The sequence below is a fragment of the Apus apus genome, chromosome 3, assembly GCF_020740795.1.
Source record: "Apus apus isolate bApuApu2 chromosome 3, bApuApu2.pri.cur, whole genome shotgun sequence".
In the NCBI taxonomy this organism is placed as follows: Eukaryota; Metazoa; Chordata; class Aves; order Apodiformes; family Apodidae; genus Apus; species Apus apus.
Genome location: NC_067284.1, coordinates 75,934,752 through 75,951,125, shown reverse-complemented (window position 1 = coordinate 75,951,125; position 16,374 = coordinate 75,934,752). Strand labels below are relative to the sequence as shown.

Below are 16,374 nucleotides of genomic sequence, written 5' to 3'. Positions count from 1 at the left end.
TTTATCTTAGAATGTTCAGCTAATTATTTCCTCTTCTGAAAAACAGGACAAAAACACTGGACAAAACTTCCATTTTCTGTTTCCAAAAGAAATATTAATACTTCTATCTTTATGACATCACATCCCACTTCACTCATATAGGATTACACTCATGCTTGTAAAACTAAAAAAAATTATTTGTCTATGGAAGACATTTGCTACCATCTTGTAAGGTTTTTTCCTGACTTTTTTTCTTCCAAGTACCTTTAGAAAGACTGTGAAACTGTAGGTCTTTGAAGATTTATTTCAGTTACATATCCATGTCTTATTTATCTATTGCATCCTGTTTCTTATTTAGTTGAAAACTCAGTCTTAAAAGATTTTTGCAACCTAAATTTTAAAATACTGTATTACTTAGCTTACAAGGCATCTGGGAAATCCTTGTAAAAGGAATCTAAGTTGCCTCAGGATGGTCTGCAGTTGTACTTCAAATATAAAACAATTGAGCTTAGCTCAGAGAAATCCAAAGCAATAATAATTTTCAAACAGTTCATGACAAACTCTCTGAAATCAGATTGCATTCCTCTCCAAAGCTACCTTTTGGAAGGGAGATTTTTAAGTGCATTTCTAAGTAAGTAAAATATTAAAATTATGCTGCATTCAGTTAATGAAAATAATATTCTGCTTGTTGATATTCTAGCTTGCTTACAGTTATTAACATTTTTATTAATTCTTCATTTCTCAAATTATGTGTGCTGTATCTTCCCACTATCACTTATTTGTGGAGCAAGGCGGGGGGGGGGGGGGGAAACAGCAACAGAGTTCACAGCTTCTGATCTGTTATTTTTCTTTACTTAGAGCACTTTCTCTTGCAGTGATCTTGACATGTTTGAAGACTGAAATACAGTTCAGAAGATGATGTAGTCTTTCATATAGAGATAATATGTCATAATATAATTAATGTCATTTTAGCTTGGTGACTTCATGGTAATAATTGGCTTCAATGCTGATAGTGAAATAGTAATTTCTAAGTTTGAAAACTTTTTTTGAAACTTCTCTGATAGACAGAGGTGGGTTGCAGGACAGAATCCTAAGGCTGGGAACTTGCACTGGAGTGAGTGTGATGAACAGGATAACAAGGTTCCATAATGATGAATCGGAGATGAAGCTACTAACAAAAAGGGAAAATCACTGGATTAGCGCTGTAGCAGAAAGCAATATGTAACACATCTTTTAACAATGCATTTTAAGTATTTTTGCTTTAGATGCAAAACAGAAACTTTCTTTTTAGAGGGCGATAGAGAGCTTTGTGGACAAACGTGTTGGAAGTACTTATGGACCTCCTGGAGGCAGAAAAATGACAGTTTTTATTGATGATATCAATATGCCAGTTATCAATGAATGGGGAGATCAGGTAAGCTGTTTTTTAGCAAATGTGACATATTCTCAAATTGTTGCACTTCTTATGTTTTTTTTTAACATACATGGGAACAAGTGAACTTCCTCGGTATTTAATTAAGTATTGGATTTGCTTTCTAATTATGGTGCATTGATGAAGAAAAATGGAGCAAATTAGATTTACTGGAGAGACATATAGTATAATGGTGTTATATCATACATTATCTCCACTTTCTCATATTTTTGTAAAACCAAATAAAGCATCACTGTACTGTAATATTAATTTCAAGATTGGCAGTAATTTGAGAGCAACAGTAACCAAACTTTCTCCAAAATGAAAATGTGATACCTTGGATAAAGTAATGAAGGCTTTGTCCAAGGATAGTCAGGATGCTACGTCTTCTGGAATACCTGTTCTAAGATAAAGGTCAAGTATGTTTACCATTAATTTTTTTTTGATTGCTCAGACTAAACAGCAAATGAGAAGCCTGGGGCCTCTTTGCAGTTTTGAATGCTCAGGCTCTCTGACTTCTGTGAGGTTCACATTTTGGGATAAGGCTGCTCATGGCATTGAGCTGGTTTGTTAACAGTGCAAATGGTAGGTCTGGTTGTGACAGCAGGCTTGGACACATGTTTAAGTGGCAGTATGGATATAAGTGAGTCTCTGTAGACTGAATACTTCCTCCAATTCAGAAAGCTGGCTTTTTGTCAAAATGGAGGTCAAGCATATTTATTTAGTGTCTCTGAAGAGGGGACCCGGCCTTCTACTTAAACACCAGTATATCTCAGTTCTTTGGGTTGCGTCATTTGCTCTCACTTAAGAGAACTTTAATTTCTTTTAAAAGTTGAAACTAATATTGAATAGCCCACAACACTCTGCTGCTTGATCATAATGTAGAACAGAAGTTGATGTGTTTGAGGCAAAGCCCTCACAGGCCCAGGCAGTGTTGAATAATTGGAAGGATCACCATTATGGAAGGACCTCCAGTCCATCTTTCATCAGGGCCCCAAGACATTGCTGAAATGTTGTTTGTCATCAAGTGCCTTCTTGTCTACCAAGTGGCTTTGTTGGGGTTTGTGAGCACATAAAGCTTGCTGAATATCACTGGAGCGGTTTCTGTGGGGGCAAACTCTGTCACCTCCTGATCCATTCAGGTGCTGTAGAGTGGAATGTGGAGTGCATAACCTTTTCAGAATAAACAGCATCCTGTTTCAAAAAACAATTAGCTGCATTGCTTCAAAGGAGGCCCAAGGGAGAATTCACAAGCATAGTTTGAACATCTGGAGCTGCACGTCCAGCAGCAAAATATGGAATAAACCGATTTTTTTTTTCTAGTTTGTCACCTTAACTTTCTTTAGTTATAAGGAATACAAACATATTTTGTTGATATTATATGGTAATACAGCTCTGAAAGAATTTTCCTGCTATTTGAAATTATGTAAACCAAGATGTCCCATATGACTAAGGAAGTCAGTTTAATCTGGATTTAGATTAAAGTGAAAACCACTCTCTAGAATTTAGAAGTAGAGTTGCAAGAAGAAATTAAATTATCAAAGTATGTTTTCTTCTTTTCTCTTTAGACTTTCTAATTTATACAAGTTATATAAAATTACAGGTAACAAATGAAATTGTTCGTCAGATGATGGAAATGAGAGGAATGTACAGCTTGGATAAACCTGGAGACTTCACTACAATTGTAGATGTACAATTAATAGCAGCAATGATACATCCTGGAGGAGGCCGTAACGATATTCCCCAGCGTTTAAAAAGGCAGTTTTCTGTATTCAATTGCACATTGCCATCCAATGCATCCATAGACAAAATTTTCGGTACTTCTTTCTCTTCTTTTAGTAAAAGGTTTTTTTTTCATATTTGACTTAAAAATGTATAAAAGTACATTCTCTTTTTCACTTTTGTCATGCAAATTCACAATGCTTCCAGGGAAAAAACTGAAGTTACACCAAAAATATTGCCGTGGAAGGTAAAGTAACCCTTTTCAATGCTTGTCTTTCTAATTTTGGACAAGCAAAATAAATAATAAGAAAGTAATGGCATTTTCTGGAAAAATACGAGCACTCCTATTACTATGTTGATTACCATTCCACGTCTGCACTGTGTTAAATGTCCTCTGTGGCTGAAGTTCTCAATTCTGTTAACTTTATCAATACAGTATATGGTTAAAAGCCAGCAGTTGCTGACAGTTGTTTCTACACCTGGTCAGGAAAGCCATGGGCAAGAGAGGGACAAAATTATTTCATCTATAATTTAAAAGCAAAGTAATGTTTTAAATGAGTACTTACATATCTTGTTCACTACCTACCTTATTTTATCCTACAGCTTGAGATTTTATATTGAGTTTTTTCTTTTCAGGTGTTATTGGCTGTGGATACTTTCATTCATGTAGAGATTTCAGCCCTGAAGTATGTGATATGGTGAAAAAATTGATCCCAACAGGCAGAATATTGTGGCAGTGGACAAAGGTAGAAATCACTGGGAAAGTTTTGCCATCATCAGTCTGAACAGAGTACTTAGTGTAAATTAGGCACATATTCCTTAAGAGCAGATCTATAAGAACAACAAAAAAAATAACAGGGGATACATGGGCTAAGAAAGTTTGGGGCATACAATCTGGAAAAAAGAACAGATTTAAGTATACAAGACAGGTGAATGAAAATATCGGTCCATTCATTCCTATAGCTTTATTCATGTTACCCAAAGCTGTCATCACTGTAGCTAAGGAACAGGAAATTAAATTCTTTAAAATATTTTAGGTTTTAATTTATAAAGCCCACAGCAACATATAGTATAATTACATGTTATAAGAGCTGGGGTTTTACATTTACCACTAGAATCTGCTTCCAAATAAATGAGATATTTTGGGTGACTTCTTAGAAAGAGTTTGGCCATGGTATTATGTATAAAAAATTAGTTTAGTTATTTTCATATTTTGTATTTATTATTAATTAAAAAATTGCAATATATATTATTCTTTATTCCCTCTAAATGTTACAGATTTTGATTATTAACAATATTTTTCTTTAGACAAAGATGTTGCCTACACCATCTAAGTTCCACTATATCTTCAACCTTCGAGACCTTTCTAGAATTTGGCAAGGAATGTTAACTATAAAAGCAGAAGAATGCATCAACAGCACTGTCCTTCTAAAACTTTTTAAACATGAATGTAGCAGAGTAATTTCTGACAGGTATAATAACTATAGCATTTTAGATTTAGTAGGTTTATCTGTTCACTTCAGTTATGCTCATACATCTATAAAACTCAATATGATAAATGTTATTAGACAATATGAAAAAGTTTTCTTATTTTATATCCAGCTTCCAGTCTGCATTGGAGCATTATCCCCATAGATGTCATGCTACTTATGGATAGATTAGACCAGTAACTGGATGGAGAGTTTATGCATGTTCTACATTCTAACCTACATTGTTTTTCACTTATCTTGGGCTACACTCAGCCAGTTCCTCTGTAAAAAAGGAGGATTGTACTGTATCCTAAATTTATACACAGAGAATAATTTATATTATTACTGTTTTGATCTCATTATAGAAATAAGCACCACATGCCTATGATTAAGTAATGGCCCATCTCCTCTAAATCTCCTTTAAATTATTCATAAAACAGATACAGTTATGAGATGTATGTGTTAAAGATCCAGTAATATTTTTGTGTTTACAGTGTCTCAATGGCTTGTAAAATTTTAGATGTAGTACTGTAGCTGCCAGAAAAACTTTTTTGCTGACTTTAATAATTATTTCTCTAGAATCTGAAAAAGCCTACTCAGTGCAAACCCACTAGAGTCAACAGGGCTGATATTTCTAAGTGCCTGAATTATGGTATATTATACAAACTTACAGTTTACCTGCAATTGATGTACATGCAATAGAGCAATATTGATATAAAAAGAAGGAAAATGTTTAATTTGAATTGAGAGTTAGGATCATACCCACTGATGCAAAACTATCATAAAGCTCTGAGTGTATTATTTTCTGCTCCAAAGTTAGGAGCAATATCACTGACATTGGCTGAAAAGATCTTGGTTTTTTTTGTTTGTTGTGGAGAATTTAAAAATATATGGAAGGTGTGTATTTTTATGGACATATAATATGTTAGAGTGAGAGAGTGGTCATGCAGTCTTTTCTTCCACACTGTTTTTAGATTCCATAGGGGTTAGTATAATATTGTCATCACTAAGAACCTCTATGAACAGTAATGAACTATATAATATATATCTAGTCTGTCTTTATACCACAGTTTGTTAGTATTCTTTGTCTTATTTGAAAACTCAGAGCGGTGTGTAGAGCTTTTTCATTTTTGTCCTATTTTCCTTTTAGATGTATCACTGAGAAGGAAAGGAAGTAAAGATGAAATGATTTTTTTTTCTGCAGTTTAACGTTCAAAGTTGACATTCCCTTTTTCAGCAGTTGAGGTGTTTCTTGCCTTTTATCTTTACCAGTTACTACTGAGTATCATTGTGGATTGCTTCTCAGAGAATCATAGCTCCAGATAATTGCAATAGTCAGAGATCTTGATCTGTACTAAAGCCATCTTGAACCTGGAAGCAGATGCAGTTCAAACAATGAAATGTAGTCACTACTACTTTTGCTTGCAGCCTGTGCTGCACATCACTTCTTCTCGTTGCATCTCATAGTGTATATCATCCCCTTAATTATGGGGTTTGGTGTAAGAGAAATGAAATCAAGTGGTAGTGACATATGCTATCTTTCTTTAGCTATTCCTTATCTGACTGCAGTTTCATAGGCAGTACTATAATACTATAATACTATATATAACTATTCTGCTGTAGGTTAAAAGATTATAAGGGTCACTTAGCAATGATTATTTGGGAAATCATTCAGCCTTTTTAATCTGAGAAATTAAGTGATCTGTCATTGACTGCTTGTGGGTTAAAGATGGAAAGTCAAGTTGGTTTCTGATGTTCTATGTGATTGACTGTTACACTTCAGAGAATGGAAGTTTCATTTCTGTGAATATTACCTAATCAATTTCTGTAACTATTGCCTAATATGTATTTTCTTTTAAATATTACAAGCTTTTTTAGTATTTAATTATCTGGTTTTGTCCCTATATGTGCAGAAATATTTTTTTAAAAACCAAACCAAAACAAAACTGTTTTTTAGATTTATTACTCCTGAAGATACAGCCTGGTTTGAGGAAACTATTATTAAAGCAATTGAGGAATATGTGGATACAGGCTTAACAGAAGTTATCCAAGGTGAACAATATTTTGTAGATTTTTTACGGGATATGCCTGAACCAACTGGTGATGAACCAGAAGATTTTGTATTTGAACCACCAAAAGTTTATGAGGAGGTATTTCATTTTACACCTAAAATACTAGGCACTGAAGTTTTCCTTTAATTATTAAATATGCTAAATTCTTCAAGTTTTATTAGTTATTACATGAAGTTTTGTTAAATACCACAATTTTTGTGAACATATATCTAGATTTTTCTTGTTGGTATTCAATAGATCATTTTTGTGATTTTAAGTTAATGGTGCCATATAAATGTAGTTTGTTAATGTCTGTTCTCCTTGTTCCTTTTTTCCCACCATTAGCAGAAAATTTCAGCTTTAAACCCAACTACAATTGATGCAGTGAATTAACAAGATAATCTCATTACTTGTGCCAATACATGAACTCAAGTTTGTGAAAAAATGTCTGTGCAGTATTATATTCTGAAGGGCTACCCTATGATTGTTACAGAATTATGTATTTATCTATTTATTTATTTTCAGATTCCAAGCTTTGAATTTCTTTGTGAAAAATTGCAAATGTATCAGAGACAGTACAATGAATATATTAGGGGATCATTTATGGATTTGGTGTTTTTTAAGGATGCAATGACACATCTTGTTAAGGTTTGGAAACTTACTTTTTTTATTAGTTAAACTGTTGTAGCGGTGTTTCCGATTGGGGTGAGCTGTGATTAGAGAGCACATTCTGAAAGCCTACTCTTATCCTCACACTTGCTTGCTATCTTTGCTGGTAATTTTCAAGAACTAGGAAATAGCTACAGTAATTTTACCTGTTTTCATGTTTTTAATTATTTTATACATTTGTTTAAGCTTCTGTGTATTCAGGGGTATGAAGATTTTCCTCAGTAGGAAAGGTGCAGTCATAAGGAGGCAGATTTCTATCTTGTATAGAGAATGATTTGTAACCAGTAAGAATTCAGAGAACACTTCAAAAGTATATATCCCTGACAAATGACTAAAACAATGTCAGGTAGAATCTAATCGGATGAGAGACATGACAATAGATATAAATTAGGGCTGCAGTAGAATCAGCTATAGGGTAGAGGAAAGTGTCACTTTACAATTAGTTGAACCTCTACTCAGAAAGGACAATATAAGGAAAGAATTAATCCTAAATCAGAATCCAACTCACTGGGAAAAAAAAAGGTCAAGAGTGAGATATGTTTGAAGCACTATGCCTCAAATTTAAGAAGCTGTGTTAATTATCTCAGGAATTACTCTAACTTGATCTTTACTGAAAGACACATAGAAGCCACAGTGAAACCAAAACAGGAGATATTTGGTTCTTCTCTAGTTAACCTTAAGTGAAGTAAATTATCTTATATGTTTTGCATTGAAGCAGAATAAAATATTTAATTTTAAAATACAGTTCATGTGATGCTAGATGAATTTCCAAAGACCTTAGAAATCTCTGATACTCCATTTCCATTGGCAAGTTTCGACCAGAATATCTAGGATATATGGTTGCACGGTAGAAAGGAGCCCTGCTGTCAATATGGTGACAGTAAGTCTAGTCACTCTCATACCTAATATTAAAATAAAAGTCTAGATGTGAAATTATCTGGATAGGCTTAGAAAGAACTGTACACAAAACTAAAATTTATTTGAAGGAAAAAAGTAATAGAATTCAAAAGCTTGAAGTAAATGCCAATCTTTTCCATTTTGTACATAATTTATGTAAGAAGTAAAGCTAAGTGCAGCATCTAAAAATTACAATGCACTAGCATATAATAAAACCAAGAAAGACGTGATGTATATACAGGAGATGTGTGTAAAAGTAATAAAATAGTACATTTTTAATCTAGCGTTTCTGTCTGGGAGACTTGTTAAGAAAACTATCTAAAAGGAAATGCAAAAGGTAGATAAAATAGAATATGACACTAAATGATAGTTTAAATGTGTCCAGGTCTTTCAGACTTAAAATTAGGAATCTAGTTTGTTTATTCTTCTAGCTAAAGATTCTCACTGATATTTTTAAACACATTCAAGGTGATACCTTCAACATAAAATGAAGCTTAAAATCTATCCCTTTATGTGTTTAAGTTCTATGTGTAACTAATTATAACCATCCTATATTTGTACATGCAACTATTTCATTAGCTGTGCAAAATTCCTAAAGAATGTAGAAGTGCTCTTTTGAGAGAAAAAAAATTCTGGAAATATGCTTTTAATAATTTTTTTTTTTTTACTCTAGTAAACAAAGTTTTGAATATAACATATTTTTAAAATTTTAGTCATTAACATTTACATTTAAATTTAAATGTATTAATGAGCTTTGCTTCTATATTTCTCTATATAGATTTCCAGGATAATTCGGACATCATATGGAAATGCTTTACTTGTTGGGGTTGGTGGTTCTGGAAAACAGAGTCTTTCAAGGTTGGCCTCCTTTATTGCTGGCTATAAAATATTTCAGATCACTTTAACCAGGTAAGAAATGCAAGAAATATATAAATCCAGTTTATGCTATTGTTTTCTTTTTACACAGTCATAACCTTATGTTTTTTACAGCCTTTTTTTGGTGGTTGTTGATTTTTTTGGGTTTTTTGGTTGTTTTTGTTTTTCATTTTGTCACTGTTTAAAAATGTGGGACACAATAAATTCTTATCTGGTTTGTATACAATATAGGATTAAGTTTGAGCTCAAAAAGCTGGACCATGTGTTAGCTATTCCTGAGCAAAAATGTGTGCGTTTACAAGGAATATTTGCACTATCATTTATAAAGCACTGTAATTTGAAAATAGCTTTATCTAAGTTGTTTTGAACTAACACGTAATGTTTCTTTTGCCTCCTAGATCCTATAATGTAGGCAATCTGTCAGATGATTTAAAAATATTGTATAGAATAGCTGGAGCAGAAGGACAAGGCATCACTTTTATTTTCACTGATAATGAAATAAAAGATGAGTCATTTTTGGAATATATTAATAATCTCTTGTCTTCAGGTGAGGTAAGAGGCCCAACGTGACAGGCAATGTACTTTAGAAGCAGGAAACTGAAGAATTTGTTCCCACTAGTTTATTTCTATTCATTTTTTTGTAAAAAAAATAATCAAAAAAATTGAATCAATAATTATTAACTCAGAAATATCTCAAATTCTAAAATAAGGAGTGCTCTTCATAGGGAGTTCATCTATTTCAATGTTAGTCAGGAAAAGGTAAGGAGCTATGGTGGGCAATTCAGTAGCCTTTCTTAAATGAGAATTCACTGGCCAGTCAGGATCTCTACTCTTCATGAGTTAGATTTCGTAGTCTTTAATGGAGGTACGTGAAGTCTAAATCAGGGACAAATTTATTTTTTAAAGTGTCTAAACTGTATATATACAGAGAGAGAGATACAGATGTAAACATAAAAATATTTAGAAACCCTCTAATAATTATATCCATGCAATTTATTTTCTTATTAATTTTACTTTTGTAAAGATTTCTAATTTATTTGCTCGGGATGAATTGGACGAAATCACCCAAGCGTTAATACCTGTGATGAAAAAGGAGATGCCTCGATGTCCTCCAACCTTTGATAATCTTTATGAGTATTTTTTAACTCGGGCAAAGAAGAACTTACATGTTATCCTCTGTTTTTCTCCAGTAAGTTTTTTCTTCACATCTGTTTTCCCTATTTGCATTAGCAAATTATCATGCAAGGTGTGTCAGGGTTATTCAAGCTTTATATTTTTAAAGTAGATTTAAATATTTATAAAAAGGCTGAAGTCTGTTTATAATTGCTAAGATAATAGGAGTAGAGTTGACAGAACTTAAAATACTTTAAAATTAAATACTTTTTTTACATGTTGAAGTATTTTTTATTTTTTTCTTCCTGACATATTCTTTCATAATGCATACAATAAAATGTATCTGTGAAATTCTTTGTTACTTGAAAGGCAGAATTGAATGGAAACTACAGTGAGTTAATAGAAATTTTCAAATATTAAGAAACATTTATTTGTCATTCTTTTTTTACATTTAATAAACTATTGAATGTTGGAAATTAGCTAGATACTTATATAAAAGAAAAAACTGTGTGGGGTGTTCTAAGCAGAAGATTAGCAAGAAAAAAAAATAAGATTATTTAGGTTTTTTAATATTAATTAAATATTTTTATCAACCTATTAGGTATCATATTGTAAATTAACATTTACTCTCTTTAGGTTGGAGAGAAGTTCCGTGCACGATCTTTGAAATTTCCTGGTCTTATATCAGGGTGCACCATAGATTGGTTCAGCCGATGGCCCAGAGAAGCTCTTTTAGCTGTAGCCAGTTATTTACTTTCAGAATACAATATGGTCTGCTCTCCATCAGTTAAAACACAAGTAGTGGAAGCCATGAGTCTCTTTCATGATTTAGTTTCAGAAAGCTGTGAGAATTATTTCCAAAGGTAATGTTTTATACAAATGCAATAGTTAATCCTGAAAGTATTACTACTGGTAGTGTGTTTTGAACTTGTGTTATGTGAAACAATAAGTGTCTTTTGAGGCTAACACAAAAATTAATCTCCTCTATCAATATATGCAAAAGCTGTGAAAAGTAATTACTATTATGTTGCAAGTTCATTATCTTCATTTTCGTTATTCAACAATCTGTAACATTGCTTATATGTATAAAAACACTGTAATTGGAAATAAGGTTTCACATTTTGAAGAAATTTTATTTTGAATTAATTAAAGACTTGATTTATATAATCTGGTTCATTGGAAGTAAGTAAGTGGCTGGACATATAAAAATATATATACTAAGATGAAGTTGCCAATATATTGTGTTTTAGGTTTCGAAGAAGAACTTACGTTACACCTAAATCCTATCTTTCTTTCATCAATGGCTACAAAGATGTTTATACTGAGAATTTACAGAGTATTAATGAACAAGCTGAACGTATGAACATCGGTAAGCAAGAAGGATAAAAGTAAATTTCCATTAACAATCTTAGACTTTTTTCAGTGACCGCTTAAAATCAGTTCTTCTGGATCACTGTGCAAAATGGGTAGAATAGGAGGACCATTTCCAAGCAGTTCAGCTATCACCAGCTCACAATAATTCTCAAACAAATATGCCTTAAAGATGCTGCCAGCTTAGTCATTCATCTCAGCATTAAACTAATATTTCCAATTTATCGTTCCTAATCAAAAGTAGAACCTGAAAATAGCCAGAGAGAGCATCTGGTTTACCACTGCAGAGAAAGGTAGCTCTGAACACATTTGTTAATTTACTTCTGGACTTCTTTTAATGAAAATTCTGGCTATATAATCTAAGTGCTTCACAGTTGATTTATTTCAGATTTCTTCTGTAGAGTAAGTAGCTGTTGCTTATGGTAATTTTATAACTATGGATCTGAAATACAGGAAAGTGTGATTGAAATATTCTTCTAATTTTGGATATCTCTTTGAAATTGCCTAATTATTTACTTTAGATTAGTATTTAATGGATTCAGAATACATTGCTGGTTTTCTGTTTTCTCCAGTTTACATCTAGAAATGCTTTTGTAAATCTGCCAGGGCAACTAACAGCTTAGGAAACTTGGGTTTTATGGGAAAAGAAGCTGTCTATCAGTCTAACAGAATAGATAATTCTACACGATAAGCTTATTCATACAAAGGTAAAAGTATATAGCATTTAGACAATTTTTAACAATGCAACTGATACACTTCACATGAAGAAAAGAATAGAATAAGAATGTGTAGATGTTTGTTTATTCACAAACTGCTGAATTAGAATGGACTGTAGAGTAGTAAGTCATACTCGATATTTTCACATTATGGAAATTTTCCTTTATGGATCTGTTGCCATTTCTAGAAATCTGAATTTATGAGAAGTCCTGCTTGAGAGATGAGATTAGAGTCTGAGAGGCTTAATGATTTTAGGGGGTGGGGATGGGATGTGGTGTGTGTTCTTTCTCCAGTACTTCTATTTTTAAAAACAATTCAGAAGAAGTAACTTAAGTAGCTTCAGCACTGCCAAGAAAATGTCATGAGTAGATTTTCCTAGCCTCTGACTTGATTTTGTTGCTAATTCCTTACATGGTCTTCAAAACAAAGTGATCATGTACAGATTACTATGTACAGGTACATCTTCTACTGCGGGATCTTTACATCTCTGGTGCTCAGAAAATCATGGCTGTCAGTTTGTGAGCAGTACTCATGCCAATAAGAAAATATTCTCAGTAGTTTCACTTGCATAGAGAAGGTGTATTACAAAATGACAAAAATATTGGTCATCCCTGACTCCAAATATGCTCCACTGTTTGCTGCATCCGAAGGAACTTTCTCAATAAGTTTGTTATTAATTACTTAACTACTGCCTCACACATCCATTCCTTAGTCTTTTATCATTTAATGTCAAAAAGATGTAGAATGTTAAAATAATTAACTTTGAAAGTTGTTTCAGTTTGTTAGGAGAGTATCCAGATACGGGATTTAAATTTTATGTTATCAAACTCAGCTGAGATAACATTGCTCTTTTCATCTCCTTGTTGAAATCGTTTTTCTATATGTAATAATGTCTGGGTCAATTCAAGATGCTTGTAAAGCAGCAAAGAAATGAGGAAGTAAGAAATACGTCAATACTGATTTCTAGAAATGTCTCTAGCTCAAGCACACTAAAAGTCTACTTGTCTACACTGTAGTATCTATATGAGGAACATATTTTGGAAGATAGAAGTAATATCTTCTGTCACTTTGGGTGAAAAATCTTGTAAAAGAGATGAGGGGAAAACTGAGATTCAATGACAATTAGAATGATTTCTGAATGGTTAACATCTTGTGTCTTCTCTCAGAATCCATTTGGGGAATCCCTTATAGAGCACCATATGTGTAGATAATGACTTTTCATGTAGAACTGTGGTTCTGCAAGAAGTCTTCTGTTTAGCTTTGACAAAGTGAGCATGTTATCCATTTGAGCAACTTTTTGCTAGATCTCCTGCCAATTAAAATTGACAGAAATTACATCCTTGAGGTGCTAAAAGTACTGTGGTTTATTATTTTATAAAGATTTTTGTAATTTTTCTATACGCTCTACTTTTCTGCAGCCATCATTCAGACAAGTGCAAAATACATGGACAAGGATAAAAATTACTTTTATTCTTTCCATGGAATCAAAATAAATGGTGCCTTTTAAACTTGCTTTAGATAAGTTGCAGCTGATATCCATAGGGTTCTTACATGGAGTTCTACATATCCCTTTGAAAAATACTCTTCCTGTTTCTGATGCCTACATCAGGCATTTTTTATGACAAGCACTAAAAAAAGCCACTGACATGGTACTATTGTAATGTTTCTTGTGATTGGAAGTACGCAGGGGACCTGAGGTAGCTATAAAGGTTTCTTGTTTAAAACAGAAATTCTTCAGTTCTTCTTGTTTTATGTATTCCAGTTCTTTGTTAACCTTTCTTCTCACTCTAGGATTATAGCAGGGAAAGCTAACACAGCAAAAGGAATCACTTCCCTTTCATAGCTTCTCTTTCAGAACATTTTTTACAGTAAACTAAAATAACAACCATTTTGGATATTGCTGTCAGAGGAGTGGAAGGTGGGGGTAGAAAGCTAGCCTGTACGGACCTCTATCACTCAGAGTATTTTAGAAAGTGGATTATATCTGGGAAAAAGAAACATTCTAAAACATTTCGCTTGTTTCCCAGTCAACATCTTTCAGGGAATATACCTTTGAACTTCCTTTTTTGGGAGTGGCAAAATAACCTGTCTTTTGGCAAGGAATAACAAGAGCCTTTAGGATGACAGTAGCCTGATCATGAGGCAGCTGTTTCATAAGAACAAGATGTGCTAGGAGAGAATGTTTATCTGTGTGAAATGTGGGAAAAGTGGAGACACATCAGAGAAACCTTGTACATCAAATGAGTAACTGAAGTGTGCTCTGACTCTAGCCCTTCAGAAGAGAGGGAGATAGGGGGAATGCTTCCACACAAGTGGTAAGACTTCAAGATTCAGTGATGGAGAGGAGAGGCTAGAGAGTCTTCAGTGTTCAATGTGGAGCTCAGTAACAGCCAAAGATCTGTGCTCAAATCCATGAGCAAGAGAGGAGAGAAGAAAAGAATGCACGGATGCATGGGAATGACTGGATAATTATAGAGGGAGCAAACTAATCTCTTTCTGGAGAGCTGTTAGTGTAAGGATGAACTGTTTCTGTGTACAGGAATGGCCCTAAGCCAGGTAGGTGCAGATGCTTTCTTGTGCCTTTTTGCACTGTCTTTCACCTGGGTCAAATGAAAGTAAACTCAATTTATGCAGGAGCTCAAGGGTGTAATCTTGCGGTGACCTGTGAGTCTACTTTTGGTGGCTCCACTTCTTTCTACTTCTCTCTATAATGAACTCCCTATTGGAAGGCAGTAATGGATCATAATGTTTATGTAATTTCCTCATGCAATGATACAAATGGAGTATCAGTCTAATTTTCTGATTGCCCTGTGACTTTATGACACAACATATCCTTGACATAAATATTTTTTTGAGAGCTCAATATAATGACCATTAGGATATATTATATTGCAGGCAATATTTCAGCTATACTCTTTAGTTACTGTTTACAGCTATAACAAACTATAAGTAGGAATTATGGATTTCTTTTTTGAATAATCAAGCTTCTTTATAATAGTTTTGCACCTTGTGTATTTAAATGAAAAGCGAACAGTAAGCACAATCATGATACACTGCTTAAACCCATTTTCTGTCCTTTACACAGGTTTTAATGAGAATACAAGGTACAATCTAGAGCTAGATTGAATTATCTAACTAGGAAAAAAATAGTTTCCATTTTTCTGAAGTTTATCTTTTACTCAATAGGTCTGGCTAAGCTGATGGAGGCCAGTGAATCTGTTGCTAAACTCTCTAAGGACTTGGCCGTTAAGGAGAAAGAACTGGCTGTGGCATCTGCTAAGGCAGACAAAGTAAGTACTGGAGTGTTACATAGCAAAAGGCAGCAGATTAGCACCAGGATATATAGTGAAATAAAGTGTTATTGCAGAATTTTCTCATAATTTGTACAGGCCAAAAAGTGTGCATGGTGGTCTAAACTGGGGTTTCACTCCTCTCTCTGTAGCGGGTTGATTCATTTGCTTCTGAATGTGAGGTATTTTAAGATTGCAATAGAGGTTAAGTGCCTGTCTTTTTCTCCTGCCATTTCTCACCCATATTTAAGTATCAGGTTTCATTTTTGTTTCATTTTTTTTGTATGTGTTTGATTGGTGTTTGTTAGATTTGGGGTTATATGCGCACTTAATTGCAGATAAGAAGTTAACAGTTGCTAATGGGACTTTACTATTTTAAAATCCCTTAGGAAAAAGTTAATCACAGTTCAGCTTCATATTTTGACTTTTACATGAATTAAGTGTCTGATTGTTGATGAGACTGGTGGTCTGGTACAAATCTAGTTTCCAAAATTATTCTCTGGAAAGGTATATTAGGGAATGTATTAATATAGGTATTCCATTTTGTGAAAGATGATAGAGCAGTCTGGACTGGAAGGAACCTTTAAAGGTCATCTAATCCAACCCCCTGCAGGGAGCAGGAACATCTTCAACTAGATGAGGTTGCTCAGAGCCCTATCAACCTGGCCTTGAATGTTTCCAGGGATCCCAGAATGTTTCCATCTATCACCTTTCCAGGCAGCCTGTTCCAGTGTTTTTCAACACTCATGTAAAATTTTTCCTTGCTTTAATCTAGTCTAAGTCTACTCTCTTTGAGTTTAAAACCATTA

General features: G+C 33.5%; 1 protein-coding gene across 1 annotated transcript in view; it reads left to right on the top strand.

Annotated features, from left to right (window-relative positions):
* Positions 1 to 16,374, top strand: part of DNAH8 (dynein axonemal heavy chain 8) — a 132,861-nt gene that overhangs the window by 78,003 nt on the left and 38,484 nt on the right. Inside the window, exons 56-67 of the mRNA XM_051615043.1 lie at positions 1,271 to 1,393; positions 2,994 to 3,207; positions 3,749 to 3,858; positions 4,421 to 4,584; positions 6,539 to 6,731; positions 7,158 to 7,280; positions 8,977 to 9,107; positions 9,473 to 9,626; positions 10,099 to 10,263; positions 10,824 to 11,050; positions 11,438 to 11,556; positions 15,462 to 15,565. Coding sequence (XP_051471003.1) covers positions 1,271 to 1,393; positions 2,994 to 3,207; positions 3,749 to 3,858; positions 4,421 to 4,584; positions 6,539 to 6,731; positions 7,158 to 7,280; positions 8,977 to 9,107; positions 9,473 to 9,626; positions 10,099 to 10,263; positions 10,824 to 11,050; positions 11,438 to 11,556; positions 15,462 to 15,565 — 1,827 coding nt within the window. The remainder of the gene's footprint in view (positions 1 to 1,270; positions 1,394 to 2,993; positions 3,208 to 3,748; positions 3,859 to 4,420; positions 4,585 to 6,538; positions 6,732 to 7,157; positions 7,281 to 8,976; positions 9,108 to 9,472; positions 9,627 to 10,098; positions 10,264 to 10,823; positions 11,051 to 11,437; positions 11,557 to 15,461; positions 15,566 to 16,374) is intronic.